At 50.4% G+C, this 17,953-nt stretch overlaps 1 protein-coding gene across 3 annotated transcripts; it reads right to left on the bottom strand.

Moving 5' to 3' along the window:
• Window positions 1-456: 456 nt before the first annotated feature.
• Window positions 457-12,826, bottom strand: BOLA3 (bolA family member 3). Of its 3 annotated transcripts, none has more exons than XM_033125474.1 (4): window positions 12,694-12,826; window positions 9,990-10,113; window positions 8,100-8,188; window positions 457-3,658 (listed from the first exon to the last, which is right to left on the bottom strand). In XM_033125474.1, exons 1-4 carry the CDS (start codon window positions 12,745-12,747, stop codon window positions 3,632-3,634), a joined length of 294 nt encoding a protein of 97 aa, XP_032981365.1. In that variant the 5' UTR covers window positions 12,748-12,826; the 3' UTR covers window positions 457-3,631. The 3 variants fall into 3 exon arrangements, with proteins under 3 accessions (XP_032981365.1, XP_032981364.1, XP_032981363.1); XM_033125473.1 differs by lacking the exon at window positions 457-3,658 and adding an exon at window positions 3,673-4,241; XM_033125472.1 differs by lacking the exon at window positions 457-3,658 and adding an exon at window positions 7,664-7,879.
• Between the last annotated feature and the right edge of the window lie 5,127 nt (window positions 12,827-17,953).

The raw sequence follows: 17,953 nt of genomic DNA, 5'->3' as shown, positions 1-17,953 counted from the left end.
CGCTTCTGACCCCGTGGTCTCGAGGAAGCAGAAGGCGGCGCGGAGACCAGACCGCTCAGCTCCCAGGGGCTCCCCGGGAGACCATCGCAGCGAGTGTCGGCCTGGCTTGTTTATCTTCTAATATCGCAGGTCCGGGGCTTGCGTCCGGCTCAGGGCTCAGGGGGCACGGGTGCTCTCCCTCCTTTATCCCTATGGATTTAGGGGCTTGCTCCCCCAAACAGGTGGTGGATGGAAGTGAGCCCGCAAACTGATGCCGCGCGCAGCAGCTCCCTGGAGGGACAAGAGGGTGGGCTGGGCAGGCATCACAGTGGGGTGGGGGGCTGTGGGGGGCAGAGATGGGGGCGCGCTGACCTGTGCGGCTCTAAGGAGTGGCGGCAGTTCCCGGGGAGTCTAACTTTAATTTGACTACGTGTCCCTGTGTGTCCACTCTCCCCGCCCCTCACTCGCGGGTATTTTAGACTTGGGAGGGACTCAGGTAGGGGTATTTTAAGTACCCCAAGTAGTTTTCACTTACATCCAGATTGAGAATCACTCTACCTTCTTTGTTATAGTGTCCACGTCATCTTCTTTTTTCTTTTTTAATTTTTATTGAGTAATATTGGGGAACAGTGTGTTTCTCCAGGGCCCATCAGCTGCAGCTCGTTGTCTTCAATCTAGTTGTGGAGGGCGCAGCTCACTGGCTCATGTGGGAATCGAACCAGCAACGCTGTTGTTCAGAGCTCGCCCTCTAACCAACTGAGCCATCTGGAGGCCCCCTCCAGTTCCCCTTAATTCCGACTCATGACATCTCCCAGAAGGTCTTTTTCAATTTCCACTTCTTACCTGATCTACTGTGTCCATCTTTCCCCAATTTGAACGCCCAGATTTGTTTGCCCTGAGCTTTCCACCAGCCATTAGTCAGTCTGCGGGCTGGCTGTCCCTGGGTCGTTTGCTCACCCTTTCCAGTTTGGATTCCCAAGAAAGGGAATTGGATCTATTGATTCTTTGCCACTGTGAGTGTCTGGGTGGGGCTTCGTGGCCCCAGGTCTCCTCCCAGGTTACAGGCCAGTCTGCTCCATGACTGCGAAGTTAGGTGCTCTAGTCAGGGGTGACAGGGCCCTACAGGAACCCATGGAACAAAACGGGCCTGGGCGAGGGCTGTGGACAGGGCTGTTCCCCTCAGATTGACTTGCCTAGTCAGCAAGCACCTACCTCAGGACTCTGGATTTTCCACTGGAAAACTGTACACTGTTTTTAAAAAGACATTTAGCTCAGAAAACCTATCATCTTTCATCATAATTCAGCAGTTTCCACAAGTAGCACTTAATCAAAAAGCTAGGAGTTGGCTGTATCAGATGCAATGTTATACTCTGGCCAATAACAATTTCTTCTTTTTTAATCAACTAAAAAGAAACCCTGTGATTCCTCTCCCAACTTTCCTTTTAATTTGAGGGGGGGAATAACAACTAGGGGGGACTACTTTAAAAAGTTCTTGTTGCCAGATTTGGGTGCAGATGGACGTAAGTGGTAGTGGGAGTGACACATTTCACTGGGCCCGAAGAGTCCCCTGGGGTGGGGGTGGGGTGAGGCAGAGGGAAGAGTCCCTGGACTCCTAGGAGGCCTGCTAGGCCACATGGCCTTTTCCTCCAGGCGAGAACACCTGTTGCTTTGATCCAGCCCCATCTTTGGAGAACAGAACCCTTGGCATTGCTCCTCCCTCCACCCCAAACCAGAGTCCAGAGACAGGCTGCAGTACACGACAGCTGTTTAGTCCAGGGTGGCTCCTGATTCAAGAGGGGCTGATCAGAGGCCTTCCTTGGCAGTTTGAACCAGATCTTGGAAGGAAAATTCTGCTTTTTTTGTGGACTGGACAATTCAGATATAAAAATTAAGAAATACTGGCACTATAATCACAGCTATAAGGTGGAAACCAACCCAGAGTGAGAGATAAGAATGTTGATCTGCAGAGAGAAGCAGGCAGGAGATGCAGAGACCTGGTGGCACTGGTGTTCCTGACATTTAACTGTACCCCTGTCCTTTCTGCAGCTTGGCTCTTCAACCCTTACTTCAATCTGTGAAAGACCCGAGTCCTCCTGGCAATGTACAAGTATTGGTTATCTATCACTGCATAAAAATTTACCCCCAAACTTCATGGCTTAAAAACAACAAACATTATCTTTTGGTCAGGAATTGGGGAGTGGCTTAGCTAGGTGGCTTTGGTTAGGTTGCAGTCAAGCTGTCAGCTGACGCTACAGTTTTCTGAAGGCTTGACTGCGACTTGGAAGGATGCCCTGCCAAGATGGCCCACTCACATGGCTCTTGTCTTGGCACAAGGCCCACATCCCAGCTGGCTGCTGGCAGGCCTGTTTCATGGGCTGCTGGTAAGAGGCCTCAGTTCCTCACATGGGGCTCTCCACAAGCTGCTGGGGTGTCCTCACAACATGGCGGCCACCTTCCCTCAGAGCGAGCAATCCAAAAGACAGAGCAAGGAGGAAGCCACAGTGCCTTTTACGACCTCGTCTCTGAAGCTGCACATTGTCACTTCCACTTTACTCTGTTCTTTAGAAGCAGATCACTCTGTCCAGCCCACCCTGGACAATTAGGCACCACACAAGTAATCACCATGTACTCTATTCTGTGGTCTCTGTTCTCTCTGACCACCACCTTCTTCTGGCCTCTGGGACTCGTTTGATGGGTCTCCTCACTACACCACCTAAGAGCTGGGCTCTGGGGTGTTTAGCTCTTTCAGAGGTGCCGTGGGCCCTCAGGAGTTCTGTTTTAGCCCGTCTTCTCAGTTCTGATACAACTGAGTGACTATTCCATGTAAGCGGCAGCTCTGCCTTGGCAGAACACCAATCCCTTCCCCCTACTGTGAAAACATAGACTATTTTTAAGACAAAAAATGGGGATGAAGTATGTGAACAGGGTATTTAAAATCTGTGTGGCTCTAAGACTCTGCGGCCCAAGGTTGTTTTACCTACATACTCATTTCTTAGGGAGGTCTGAGGGCCCTACAGGACCAATAGTGACCACTGGTGGTCGGTTCCAGGAAAGACAAAGGAGGAGTGTGAGGAAGGAATGGATGACCCACCTGCCATCGCCACAGTGACTGGGGCTCCGAGGACTGAGAGCAACAGTGGCCCTGGGATCTCCAGAAAGCTGTACCGCTGGGCAGTGGGGGTGGGAGGGCAGGACCCACCCTGCCAGTGAACCCATCGGGGCTCTCAGGTGCAAGCAACAGGCATTGGCAAGGCTGATATGAGCAGAAAAGAATTTAAGGGAAGAATATGGGGGCAATCACAGAATTTCTGGGAACACTGGCGAACCAGCTTCTGAAAATGGGCAGGAACTGGAAGGCTCTGTGGCCAGAGCAAATGGTAGTGCAGATGCCGACACCGCGCCCACCACCATGGACACGAGACAGCAGCTCGTAGCACCGACTGCCGTTGCCGCCACCCAGAACACCACTGCCGCAGTCGCCAGAATCAATGCACCCCTGTCCCCGCTTCTGGGCATCACTTGCTCCCAATTCAAAGTCCAGGGCAGATCTGTCTGATTGGCTGAATCCCCGCCATATGCCGGTGCCTTATCTGCAGGGCAGCTAGGAAAGCAGGCCTTGTTAGCTTCTGTTGGGGGAGGCAGGCTCCACTTCTCACCAAGATGCAAAGGGTGGGGGAATCTTTAAACAAAGGAAAAAGATCCTTATCCAGGCAGCTCCAAATCTTCAGAGGCCCCTCCAGGGAGTAAGAAACTGAGGGTCCAAGATCATTCTTGTAAGAAGTTTGCAGGGGAAGGGAAAGAAATTGAGTGGTTAAACTATGGGAACAGCATAACCAAAGGAACTTTTCTTTTCTTTTTGGTAAGATTAAGGGGCCTGAGCAGTTTTATAGAGGAGAAATAGGAACACCTCTTGACAACACAAAAATAGCCTGCACACCATTCTGTCTCTACAGCAGCAAGACAGAACCACCCAAAGATGAGACCACTCAAGGAACTAGAAGTATTACTAATGACTCTTCAAAAGCCTAACTTGTCTGTTGCCTTTAATTACCATCTAAATAGATAACATATTCTTCTTTAATTATAATATGGACATGTCTATGAACAAAATAGATAATCTTTTGGCAAACTCCTAGGAAAGACTGGTCAAGTCCCTCCAAGGTTTGAGCAGCAGTATTTATGCAGCCAAGGCGTAGTCAGTGTTTGGGGACAGAGGTAAATATCCGCAATCCGTGCATTCCTTTGATTTCTTCTTTTAGGGCCTAAATAAGTAAAAGAAAATCATCATTTCTTTTGTATTTGACATTGATTACAGTAAGTCCCTCTGAGGGTATTTTTACATAGCTCCATATTTGTAGGAGACTTTGCACACACTTCCTTTAAGCAGTTTTTCCTTTCTTGGAAAACTTTTTTTTTGTTTTTTTTTGAGTGAGAATCTAACCTGGCTCAACAATCAAAAATTCGCTCTGCTTTCTGCAGGCACAGAATGCTCCCTAGAGGCTGTCCCTGTGCCTGGGCCAAGGCCACAATCCCTGAGCCTTCGTGGCTAGCTGAGGGAGGTCACACCTTCACACAGAAGGCCTTGTGCCCTGAGCTGTGCCTTCTCCCAGCTCCCTTCCAGCCCCCTGAGGACTCCCCAGCACAGGTCACAGTATCTCACAGCTACAGAGGGCCTTAGAGATCACCTAGGTCTGTTTACAGTTGAGGAAACGGAGGCCCTAGTGGGGAAGTGACTTTGGATAAACATTTTTCAGCACCTGCTATGCCCACAGCATTATGCTGGGGTACTAGGGGCTCAGATGAAAAAGGTATGGAGAAATGACGAGAAAGGTAAGGGAAGTAACACAGGTCCACAAGAAATGGACTCAGCAGTGATGGGCTTTGCCAGACGGCAGGCCAGCTTGGGACTGCTGTGGGTGTCCTAGGAGGGAGCGCCTGCTAGCACACTGGTCGTTCAGGGAGGAGACAGCCCAGGAGCTGGACAGCTGAGAGTGGAATGGGCAGAGAGGGACAGAGCACTGGGCCCAGGAGTGTCAGGTGCCAGGTGAGGAGAGGCTGGGAACATACCACGACTCACCCGGAAAAGCCTGGCTTTGAGCGAGGCATATGGGGTGGAAGACTAAGGCAGAGCTCACAGACGATCGGGAATCTCAGGCTAGGAGGGTGGGCCTGGACTCTGGGCCCCCAGGGTGCACAGTGAGGGGCTCTGAGCTGGCAAGACATGGGTGGAGACTCCCTTAGGGGAGGGTGACAGGCACCAGACAGGAAAGAGGCCAGAGAAGGGGAGAGGGCAACTGCTACTTACCAAATGCCTTCCACACGCCAGCACAAGGCTGGGCACGTGTGGTCAATACCTCAGACCATCTCTGCCAAAGAGGAAGTTGAGGCTCAGATCTCACTGTGAGCTGAGAGCCAAGATGGGCCCAGCTCTGTCCAACACAAAAGGGAAGTCGGTGCTCACTGTCCTCCCGATGGCTGCTCCCCAGAGAGGGGACAGGATGGATGGGGAAGGAACACCTGTCACCTGGCATCCCTGGGGACTGGCCCAAAGCAGATGCCGGTGATTATTTCAGAAGAGAAGCCTAATCAACCATGCGAGCTGGGAGAGGCTGGGCCACAAGCTGGCAGGTCCCAGAGGAACAGTGAGTTTGCTTCGGAGGGTGGAGCAGCTGTGAGTCATGGTGGCAGGGGCACCCAGGAGTCCCCAGGGAATCCAGGAGGGACTGTCTGATGAGAAGGGTATTCCTGCATCAGATGAACCAGGAGGCCTTTCCTGGCCCCTTTGGGCCTGAGAGTCTCAATTTTACTAGGGTGACCAGGCAAGATTGATGAGGAAAGCTTCACCCTGGCCCAGGACCACCAGACCCCCACGTGCCAGCCTGGGCACCCAGTGCATCTGGACGGAGCACCTCCCCCCACTCTCACCCACTGCCCAAGAACCCACACACTCAGCACTCGGGGAACAGACCCATTGCTTTCTCCACTCCACTTCCGATTGGCCTCCTCCTATGTGGGGTGCCCGTCAGACCCCAATTCCCGGCACCTCAAAAGATGGGCCACTAACGCCAGGTCCCAGCTAGATGCCTACAGGCCAACAGACTCGCTCTTAAAGTCATTTTATTTCGCTCCTCCCACAGCCAACACCCGCCCATGTAATCTAATCCTCTGCAAATGCCCTCGAGCACATCAGTACATTGAGACAAGCACGTCAGAGCCCTAACAGCCAGCTGTGGCTAACGAGAGCCTCTGCTCCAGCTGAAGGCCCTTCGTCCCCTGCCAACCCCGCTCCGGCAGCTGTGGGCGCCTGGCTAGAGGACCACAGGACCTGCTCCATAACCAGCAGTGCTCGCGTGGGCAAAGGGGCCGCTGTGGTATCCCCGGGTAAAAGTACACCATTGCCAAGAGGGCGATTCTATGAAATGGGACACTTCTTAGGCACTGAACGTGTCATTTCTCTGTAAGCCAATAACCCAGCCCAGGCCAGCTCTCCTAACTGTCTGCAAACTCAACAAGTAGTGACTCAGCTCCTTTATGTGCCAGGTCATTTGTTAGTGGTGGGGGACAGAGCGGTGAATAAAACAGACCCAGGCCCAGCCTAGAATCGGCTTTCTAGGGCGATGCCTCCCGCTGGGAAGGTGTGGGGGGAGTACACGTTCCGCAGGGACCCAGGGGAAACCCTGAGCACAAGACGATGTAGGTGACCTTCCCCCAAACCGAAGGAACTGCTGCCCTCCCGGGGACTTGGCGCAGGTTCCGCCCAGTGTCCTAGATGCTGATGACAGTGGCAGCAGCTGACATTTATTGAGGGTTTACTATGTGCCAACCACTGTTCTCAGGGCTCTGTGTGTTCTTAATCACTAATCCTCAAAACAGCCCTTGGAGGCAAGTACTGTTCCTCTCCCTGTGTTACAGATTAGGAAACTGAGGCACAGGGAGGTAGAGTAACTTGCTCAAGGTCACACAGCTAGAAAGTAGCAGAGCCTACGTTTGAAATGTGCGGATTCCGACTCCTGAACCTGCATCTTTAACCACTTGTAATTAATTGTGGCTTCACAGCAGAGGATGCACTCAAATTAACAGCACCCCTAGGAGTCCAGTTGTACGAGGTGGCCCGAACAAAACCCAGTCCGGTCAGTTGGGGATAAGCTGGGTAAGTCACAGCTTCTCTACCTTGACTCCAATCCCTGAGATCACGTGGGGATAGAAGCTGTTGCACCCCCACTCCCCGGGCAGACCATCAGCATGCCTTCGGTGCCCACATGCCAGTGAAGGGCTGGGCTCCAGGAGAATCCGAAGATGGAACCAGAAGAGAACCAGCCCACACGAGGCTGACAGGGCCAAGGGACAGAAGGCACGGAGGTAAGTATCCAGGACACAAGGCAGAAAACACTGGTGTCAGAGGGTGGAGGGCATTCTTCCACACAAGGCAGGTACGGAGGCAGCATTTAAGCTGGGCAGAGGAGGGAGGAGCGGAACCCTGCAGGAGGTCTCATCCGGACAACCGTCCAGATGCACAGAGACCAAGAGGCAGAGGCTGAGGGAGGGTGCATGCCCAGAAGGGTGGGGGAGGTCTGGAATAGCAATCTGGGACACCTGAACTCGAGGTGTGAGGGGTCACAGAGGGAATCTCATGACCAAAGCGTTCACAGTGTTCAAGACCTTCCAGAATGATGTCAAACACCTCTGCTGAAAGGAGTGAGTTTATAGACAGGCCCAGGGGTCAAGGCTGGGCCTCAATTCCAAGTAAAATAAGTGTAGATCATGAATAAACTTGGCCTTGTCTCGTTAAAGCTGATGTTTCAGACCCCTATTGTCTGTCACTGGGTCTGGGGCAGCTGGAGCAATTCTTAATGATGCCGAGCCTCAATTTACCCATCTGTAAAGCAGTCCTAGAGAGAGGCTAAAAAAAAAAACCTTCGAATCTACAAAAACGCACATATATCTTTTGATACTCCTGCATTTACAAATACTATTCAATATGTGACAATAACAGTAAACACTGGTAACGTTATACAAAAAAAATGCAATCTAAGTAACTACCGATAAAATACCATCCCCACTTGACAGGCCGTTGCGGAGGCTGGAGACGGTGGCAAAGGAGCGTTGTTGCCTCTACTAACCTGATTTACCATCTGGTGCTGCTGCACAGTCCTCTTCTCCTTAAATTCTTCTGACTCGATCTGGATCTCATACATCGCCCCACAGCCTCCTGAAATAAATGCAATTTGAAAGTGTTCCAGTCGCGAAGTTAGGGCAGCCACGGTCCCATGTGTCCTGGAAGTACCGCACAATCTCAAGAAGGTCTGCATATTATTATTCAGTAGAAAGTTGCTAAGACTGTTAGACAAAGATCATGGCTGACAATCTGACCACATACTTTTCCTGGCAGGCTACCCTGATCAAAAACGTGCTCTTCGTTTTGCAAGGCAGTTGTACCAACAGGACTATTACGTGTGGGGCAGGAAAGAGGAGGCACAAAGCATGAAAAACCTAGGAAATGTAGGCTTTCCTGGTATTTTATTAAGCCAGCAAATGCCATGGAAGAGGGTGGGAGGGACTGAATTTCAATGTTCCACCTTCAGAAAATATCAGCAATTGGGATTTTTTTTTTAAGTGCAAAAATACACTAAAATTTGGTTTGAAAACTGTGTACTACTATCCCAAAGAAAAGGAAAGGAACACGGAAGTGAGGTAGAGACTTCAAAAACTGCAGACACACAGTTCATTGGGGTGCTGGGGCTCTCCAGCACCTCCTGCTCTATAAGCAACACTGAGCGTTTCATCCTGGGCTTCTGCAGGGAGGGAGCAGCTTTCCGGGGAAGCTCTCGACGCAGAGCTTGTGGTGGACTCATCCAGCCCCTTACCAAGTCTCCACAGGCTGGAGAGCTAATGCTGATGACTAATGAGAAAACGTGCTGCCCTAGCATGAAACAACCTGGGCTAGAAAGAAAATGTCCCCTGTGCTGTTAACACCAGGCCACTGTATGAGAAGTTCTTTGTTATGCTTCTCTGAAGGGCTCTAGGAGTCAGTCCACGCTTTGGTTAAATCAAGGTTCCCAGCCTCAATTCCCTTTCTGCATGCGGTCTAGGGCTGGGCAGCCAGACAGGAGGTCACGTTCCAGCTCTGCCACACCTGGGCCTGGGGCAGGTACAGAACTGGTGACATCAGGCCTTAGCATTGCCTGAGACCCCTGCAGAGTGCTCACTCCACCTGCCTTTCCAAACGATCTTTATATTGATTCATTTCCTTAGTTTTCCAGAATGAAAACTACTTTCTAACCCTTCCCCCAATCCTTGTAAATGTTATGTTTTCAGAGAAGCTAGTGAGCAATCATGGCAATGCAGAGTGGCAAAGACCACGTCTGGGTGTGGGGAGTCAGGCAGACGCCCGTGGCCAAGCTGCTCCACGGGTGTGTCTCGATAAAGGCCCTATCTTCCCCATCCTGTGGGTGTAGAAGGTGATTGCCCAGCCTGCTCCTAACACACAGCCAGCCTGAGCTTCTGAGGTGCCAGCAGCCATGTAAGAAAGCAGGGCCTGGCTGGGGTAGGAAACTGGGCTCAAGCCAGAGTCTGCCATGGGTCCTGGTTCTGGTTCTGCTACCTCCTCCTTGAGCGGGATTGGGCAGGCTCTTTGGCCTCCCTGGGCTCAGCTCCTCATGTGGAAAGTGAGGCAGTTACTTTCCTCAAAAGCGCAAAATCCTCCTGGGGTCCACTCCAGCTCTGACATTCAAGGGTGTCAGAAGAATGTGGAGACATTTTTGGAAAGCCCACCCATCTTGCAGTCACATTAAAGACTGTGGGCCAGAGCCTCAAGGTGACTGAGAGGGACCTCGTCCCCACACACAGTTGCCCTCAATGTTTCTGTATCCCCACTTCCACATCTGCCCAAAAGTCACACACATATTGAGAAGCCATGATAGCAAGTTCCTTCTGCCAAGCCCCCTGCCCTCTGCCCCTCCAGAGGGCAAAATTCTACTTAACTCCATGGGGAAGATGAGAGAAAACCTTACCTGAAATGTCAGTGACTTTGATTGCTGTAGCTCGAGGAAAGTTTTTTTTAAGAATTTGGGTCACTTTGAGCTCCCCCTCAGTCTGCGAGGCAAACATCCGCTGGGCACAGTGGGGAAGAGAAAGCTGCCACAGAACAAAGAAGAGTCATGGCGAGTACGATGAAGCTGCCCAGGCTGGCCGGGCCACTGTGCAGGCCCCACCTGCCATTCCCTTGCGAGGCAGGGCCAGCATGGCCATGGGCTAAGTCAGAGGGGCTGTGTGCATGGTGTCAGATGTCTACTTAAGCTTCCCAGGAGGCAGAATAAACTTTCTTGGGGTGGGGGTCAGGAGATTGTAAATATTAGGTTGGTGCAAAAGTAACTGCAGTTTAAAATGTTAAAAATAATTGCAAAAGGCAGCCGGTTGGCTCAGTGGTTAGAGTGCAGTGCTCATAACACCAAGGTTGCTGGTTCGATCCCCACATGGGCCAGTGAGCTACGCCCTCCACAACTAGATTGAAGGACAATGACTTGACTTGGAGCTGATGGGCCCTGGAAAAACACACTGTTCCCCAACATTCTCCAATAAAAAAATTTTTTTTAAATAATAATAATTGCAAAAACCACAATTACTTTTGCACCAACCTAATAACTCACTTTTTACCCTAGAGACAAGGCCCCAAACTTTATTCAATTGATGTTTAACTTACTATGATAATGCCATGAGAAATACTATCATGACAGCAGTTTTATAGGGAGAAAACTGAGGCATTAAATAATATGTCCAAGGCAGAATCAGTTAGTAAAATGCAGAGCTGGGAGAGGCTGGGCAGCCTGCCTCAGATGTGCCCTGCTGGGTCAGTGTGCCCCTGCCTATGCACTGGTGGGGGCAAATGTCACCCACCCTTTAGACCTGATTCTCATTCCAGTCTCTCCAGTGAGATACGACCGTGTGACCTACTGCCCAATAAGCCAGCTACCCTTGGCAACATGTACTAATTCTCACGGGGAAAGGAAGCAGAATTCTATTAAATGACCTGAAGGAGGAACATTTTTAGGTTATTTGCCATTGGCCACTCTTTCTTCCACCCCCAAAGGCAACCACAGGGAGCCAGTGCTTCTGAGGGGAACATGTCTCAACCCTTAGGGGTAAAGGGGCAGAAAACCAGGTCAGCAGCCCCTTGGCTGGGTTGACACTGAAACGGGAGACTGAAAACAGAGCATGGCAAGTCTTGAATGTCACGCTAAAGATTTTGGACTTAGTTAGCAGACGTCTTGAAGCTAGTACCTTTTGAAGCTACCGTGTTTCCCCGAAAATAAGACCTAGCCGGACAATCAGCTCTAAAGAGTCTTTTGGAGCAAAACTTAATATAAGACATAGAGCTGATTGTCCGGCTAGGTCTTATTTTCAGGGAAACATGGTAGTCAGGAAACATACCTGGTTACAAAGGGAGTAGCACCAGCTTGGGTCCCTGACTGGAGGAGGGGGTTAGGTGGGAGAACACCAGCGCTGTTCATCAAGCTGGTGCTGAAGGTACCTCCCCTTTGCCCTCAGTCCTGCCCATCCTCAAGCCTTTCCCAATGGCCCAGAGCAGGGTCCTATGTTATAGAATCTCCGAGCACTTTCTTGGGTACTGGCTCTTCCACCAACTCCTCTCAAAGGCCAAGACTGAGTCTGTCCTGTCACTGCAGGCTTCCAGTCGAGCTCAGGGCCGGCCCTCTGGAGGAGTTGGGGGATGGGGGAATGGATGGATGGATGGATGGATGGATGGACGGCCAGCCGGACCAGCAGGGGAAGAGGGGAAGAACCCCACAATTCAGGACATGCCTACTGGGCACCCACAAAGAAGTCTGGCAGGCAGTTGAAATACACGTCAGTAGAAAGATCCGGACTTAGGCTGTCTGAGCCTTGTGTAGAGGGAGAGAAACTTGATGTTGAGGACCTGGGTAAGACCGAGGTGTGAGTTGGGATGGAGCCTTTTTTGAGGACAGCACCTTGCAGGGCAAAGGCAGAGGGTAACCAGGGGGCAGGCAGACACATAATCACTAAGAGGTGAGGGTGGTTAGCACTGCAGATTCCTCAGGAGAAGTCTTTCCTTCATCTTAGCAGATTTGTGGGCAGCGGCCTTTAAACCCGCAATCTACCGACAAAATCCCGATCCCGCAGGTCCACACTGAAAGTCATCAGTACAACTGCTTGGGGGAGGCAGGTCCAAGACCATCAGGGGAGAAGGAAGAATGTGAGAGGCAAGGAAATAAAGTGGATAAAGTGTGGAAAGGATGAATGAGAACGGGGAGAGAAAATTAGGAGAACGCGTGGTGAGTGTCCTCTGTTGGACTTCGACAACGGGTGCGTGGGATTTGGGGGAGGGTCAAGGTCAAGGAGGCCCGGCGGACAGTCCCAGATCCCAGACCCCGGCACAGAGCCCGGCACCCACGCCGTGGCTCTGGGCTAGGAGTCCCGTCTTCGGCTCGGTAGGCCGACAGCGCTTTTCCCGTGCCCTCTGTATTGTGGCTGTTTAGGTGTCTGTTCTCGCCCCACCTCCACCCGGCTAGGGAGGTCCCCCAGCGCGCCGGGACCTGACACTTCGCCGAATGCCGGTTGCCCGGTACCACTGAAGGAACAAATCAACGACTGAATAAACGAAAGAAAGGGAAGCCCCCTGCCCCGGCCCTGCCGCAGCTCCCACCCCGCGGGGAGCACCCGGTGCCTGCCCGCGCTCACCCGGCGAATCTGGCGGAGCAGAGGCGCTGCCGCGGCCGGGCTCCACGCCGCCATGCCCGGCCGACGCGACCCGCCGCCCGAGGTCGCCGTGTGGCCCGAAAGGCGCGGAGCCCGGCACCGAGAGCCGCGGCCATTGGCGAGGCCGCCCCCTGCCGCCCGGAGGCCGCGGGCCGCTCACCCCGATACGTGCCACCCCGAGAACTGCCGCACCGCCCGCACAGGGCGCCCCCCGCCCCCACACCGGTGCAGCGCTCCGCTGGACTCCCGCAACCTCGTTCCACCAGCCGGTTCCCTCTCGGCCTAGAAACACCACCCGGGCCCCTGGCCCTCCGATCTGACTTTCCCTCGTCCCAGTGCCCCTTGTGCCCTGGGTGGAACTTCACTCCCCACTCCCCACCCTCCACCTGCAACCCAGCTTCTCAACTGAGGAGTTTGGGTTTCTCTCTTCAGAAAAAGGGAGCGGGGGGGGGGGGGGGGGGCAGGATTTTAAGCATTAAGAGTTCCAGAACTGCGAGGAGGAGGACTGTAGGAGCTGGAGTTAGAGCCGAGGACGTAAGTTCCGAGGCTATTGCAGTGGTCCGGGTGCGACTTGAGGCCTGAACTGGAGCAACAGCGGCTGGAGGGATGGGAGAAGTGGGTTGAGGTATTTGGGAGCTGAGTGGAATGCAGTGACTGGATTGGGGTGGGTAAAGGGTGAGGAAGCCATCTAGGATGACTCCTAAGTTTCTGGCTTGGACAACGAAATAGGGGGAGGGCCAGGTTGGGCGTGAAGGGAGGCGACAAATTCAGCTTTGGATTTGCCTGAATTGAAGGTGCATGCGGGATACCGCCCATCGGACGTGTAGACTCCACAGACCGTGAAGTCCTAAGAATGTAGTGGAAGCTGATGTCACGAGGGATGGTAAGATTGTCAGCTAACCTGCCCGCCTCTGGAGTACATCAGACAGAAAGAAATCAAGGCCGAAATTCTACCGAGCCCTTTCTCTAGCTGTAGTTGTAGCATGTGGTCTGGTACACCCTGCGGGCTTTACCAGGTCTTTTTGGTATTTCATTCCAACCTATCCAATCAATAACCATCAGCGTTTCAAATGGATGTGTTAGTTGGACCTAGTTGTTCTTTAAAGTGATCAACTAAAAATATGCTCATTCCACTCATGTATTGAGTGACTCCCACATTTTGGCTCTCATTACTTTCTCCTTTAGATTAATGTAATAGCCTTTCACATTTTTGGTTGATTCCTTAAAAATTATGGTTGGGTGGAATTAAGGATAATTTGCTAACTTTTAATTTTTCTTCACTCATGTCAATAATTAAAACTGCCAAACAATATTTTATCCGCTGGTGCAGTGGTTAACCACTCCCTTCCTCCTCAAACCACATAGTTCAGTTGATGCTAGACCCAACCCTGTTCTAGGAGTGATCACAAGACCGAGGTCTGGCCAATCAATCATAGGGATTGGTTTAGGGTTAGTCACATGATTTGAGCCAGACCAAAGACAGATGGTCTAGGGACTTCTCTGGAACTAAAGAAAAGATAATTTGCAACTGGATTGCTAAACTGGTAGAATGCCTACTGCTGGTGGCCATCTTTGCAACCATGTGGGTAGCGCCACTTCAGAAATGAAACAGAAACAGAAGAAAGCAGAGCTGAGAGGAGACAGAAGTTTGAGGTTGCTTGTGCAACTGGAAACCAGCAGTGCCAGAAATGAGCACTAAAGTCATTTTAGTTGTTAACTTAAAAATAAAAAGACCTTTCAAAGTGAGAGGCAAACAAGCGTTTTAGATCAATAGGAATAGCTATTCGGGAATCATTAATTTAGGCAAAAGCCCAAATAATGTTCCGATTAGGAGACAGAAGCAATAGTTATTTATGATAGGGAAGGAGAACAATTACATCATTAAAAGGAAGGCGTATTTATTGGTGCAGATAACATAGTGATGTTAATTCTAAAGTGTTTTTAATTTTTGGTCCAGGAGTCATAGTAACTGGGTTTTTTTGGGGGGTTTTGTGTTTTTAAAAATGTTTTTATTGGGGAACAGTGTGTTTTTCCAGGGCCCATCAGCTCCAAGTCATTGTCCTTCAGTCTAGCTGTGGAGGGCGCAGCTCAGCTCCAAGTCCAGTTGCTGTTTTCAATCTTAGTTGCAGGGGGTGCAGCCCACCATCCCATGTGGGAATTGGAACTGGCGACCTTGTTAAGAGCTCGAGCTCTAAACAATTGATCCATCCAGTCGCTCCTCCCGCAGCTCGGTGGCAGCTCGTTGTCTTCAATCTAGTTGTGGAGGACTCAGCTCACTGGCCCATGTGGGAATCAAACTGGCAACCCTGTTAAGAGCTCATGCTCTAACCAACTGAGCCATCCAGCCGTCCAGTAACTTTTTTGTTGTTGTTGTTGTTGTTGTTGTTATCTTTGCAAACAGTTCTTTGGGAAACAAGGCTGCTTAGGCCCAGTCCGAAGGTCATATTCCAAGGTTTGAGTTATAAGACATGCAAGGCAGTTCCTCTGGTATGGCAGCTCTGGCTCCATTTTAAAGTGGCTCCGTTTATATTGTTTACATTGGGTTTGTCATTTGTAACTAAGAGACAGTCCTATGTTAAACTCACTAATCTACATTTACATAATTCCTCCTTCTTTCATTTATTGAAAATCAGTACTTTTGCTTATATACAAACTTCCTCTTCCCCATTGTGGGGACAGAGCCAAGAGTGGTTTCCAGGCTCTCAGCCTTACGTGGAAAGGTGCTGGCTCAGGTAGTAAATGGCCATCAACTGTGACTGGATGGCCATCAGCTGTGGCTAGTGGCCGTCAGCTGTAACCAGTGAGCCACTGGCCACTAATATAACTGCTGTGGCTACACTAACAGCAAATGGGGGCTAGCAAGATGGTGGCTGAGCTACCAAGCACGGATTGCAATAAAAGTTATACAGGAATCGTGGGCAACCTTGTGGTTGAGAACCTGTGCTCCAACTTGCAGCTAGCAAGTGGGGTTGGTTGGCAGAGAGAAGTGGACGTCAGGCGTGGCTCCTGCTTCCTGTGTCTCCAACCCAGCCGCCAGTGAGAATATAGTGGTGTGACTCCCCTATCTATGGCTCCATGGATGTTCCTTTTTGGCCTCACCATGTCCTGCGTTATGTGGGAACTGGGACCAGAGACCCCGCATGAGTCCCTGCATGACACCCACCCATACTTTTAACAATTGCTCACATTGTTATTTTGGACTACTGTCACTGCCCTCGTGTCCTCCCCTGCCGTTTCCACACTATCATCAGAGCCATCTGAGATGAAAATATGTCCGTTATTTGCTTACTTAAAATCCTTTAGACTCTTCATCACCTATAGGGAAAGCCCCAAGTTCTTTCACGATTTAACCCCTACCTAGCCGTCCAACTGAAATCCACCCTTCACTAATACTGGACTGCTTGTACATCCCTGTACAAGCTATGGTACGTTTGGTTATGTAGCTACCCATCTTTTAAGCCAATTAACGCCTTGTCTTCTCCAGGAAGCCACTGCTGACTGTCCCATAGTAAATTAAGGGCCCACGACTCCTGTATAACTTTTATTGCACATGTGGCCCTTTAGTACTATCAGTTTATGCGTCTGTTTCTCCCACTGGTCCGTGAGCTCCAGACAGGATCCTGCTGTATTCATCTATGTCAGTGGCCCAGCATGCCATGGAACAGAGTGCGTGCCCTGTGATTACTTAACTGACAGTGGTTTAGCAATTCTACTTCCACAGCCTGAATCTGAACCTTTTCAGAAAAGATGTGTAGAACAATCTCACCAATCTTGGGCTTCCAAATTAGTTCCAACTTCACAGTTCAAGTATGATTTTTTTTTTTAAATGACAGAAGCAAATAAAAGGCCAGTTTTACTTTGTTATGATAAGTGTAATGCCTTTAGACCCAGGAAATGGGCCTATCTCTTCTGCATTTTATTTTTATGCCCTGAACTTGAGATTTTTTTTTTTAAGATTTTATTGGGGAAGGGGAACAGTGTGTATTTCCAGGACTCTTTATTGTAAAACAGTAATGTGTTTTTCCCAGGACTACACCAGCACCATCCATGTCAAGTTGTTGTTCTTTCAATCTTAGTTGCAGGGGGCACAGCCCACCATCCCTTGCGGGAGTCGAACCGGCAACCTTGTGGTTGAGAGCCTGTGCTCCAACTAACTGAGCCATCTGGCAGACCCTCCGGCAGCTCTGCTGCAGCTCATTGACTTCATTCTAGTTGCAGCGCAGCTCGCTGGCCCACGTGGGCATCAACCGGCAGCCCTGTTGCCCAGAGCTCGCGCTCTAACCAACTGAGCCACCGGTCTGCCCCGAGATTCTCTTATCTTCACCTATATTGGTCTATGATCGCTCCCAGTTTTCAGTTATATTTACATCTGAGTTAACTGCAGAAAACTTCTTAGATAGAATCCCCTTAGATACATCTTTTACCTTACTGCTAAAAAATTAATGGCAGTAATTTCAGAGCCTTCTAGCACTCTTGAACACAGAATTTTTACAAATGCAACAGAGAGAGACCTGCCTCACTATGACCTAGCTATTTGAAGTCTGAGGTTTCGTGACACTGTTAAAAACACCAAAAAATTCCTATATACCTCTCAATTGCCACCCACTCCTCAGGTTGCTGTAAGGATTAAATAACATGCTAAAGGACTCCCCTAAAACAGGTAGGTTCCTCTAAGGAAGGGATATTCAAAGTGCTGGTCAACCACAAGATAATTAGCTTGGCCAGAATCCGAATCAATAATCTACTTCCTTCATTTAGGAAATATACTACGCCCCCCAAAATATATATATGTATCAGCTGAGCTAAACAGTGCACTGAAGCTCACATATCGGCAGCCAGTCCAAACTTTTGGACCATCCAGCATCTTTTAAACAATTTTGCTATGAGCTCTGAACCCTTAAGTAAAATCCAGAGTTTTAACCAGCCTCTGTTGCAGCCAGGACAGAGGTATGTGACCTAGGACCTGCCAGTCAGAGGCATCCATGCAAGTTTTTGATTAGGAAAACACATAAAAGGAAGTGGTAGGTAAAATCCTTTATTCTGGTCAAGACACATGTAGCTTTTGGGAGGAGCTGAGACCGAGACTGACATCTAGTGCCCACTGATAGCAGTGCAGGATGTCGTGTCCATACCTAGCCCTACAGCAATGGGGTAGGCCCAAGCCATAGTTTGGATAGTTTCTGGCTGTGCAGCTTTGCAGCCCAACTCTGGCCCTTCCAAAGATTATTTGGGTTATTCTACT

The sequence above is a fragment of the Rhinolophus ferrumequinum genome, chromosome 13, assembly GCF_004115265.2.
Source record: "Rhinolophus ferrumequinum isolate MPI-CBG mRhiFer1 chromosome 13, mRhiFer1_v1.p, whole genome shotgun sequence".
NCBI classification, from domain to species: domain Eukaryota; kingdom Metazoa; phylum Chordata; class Mammalia; order Chiroptera; family Rhinolophidae; genus Rhinolophus; species Rhinolophus ferrumequinum.
Note: the sequence above shows the minus strand (reverse complement) of the source record. Positions and strands in the feature narration are given on the sequence as shown.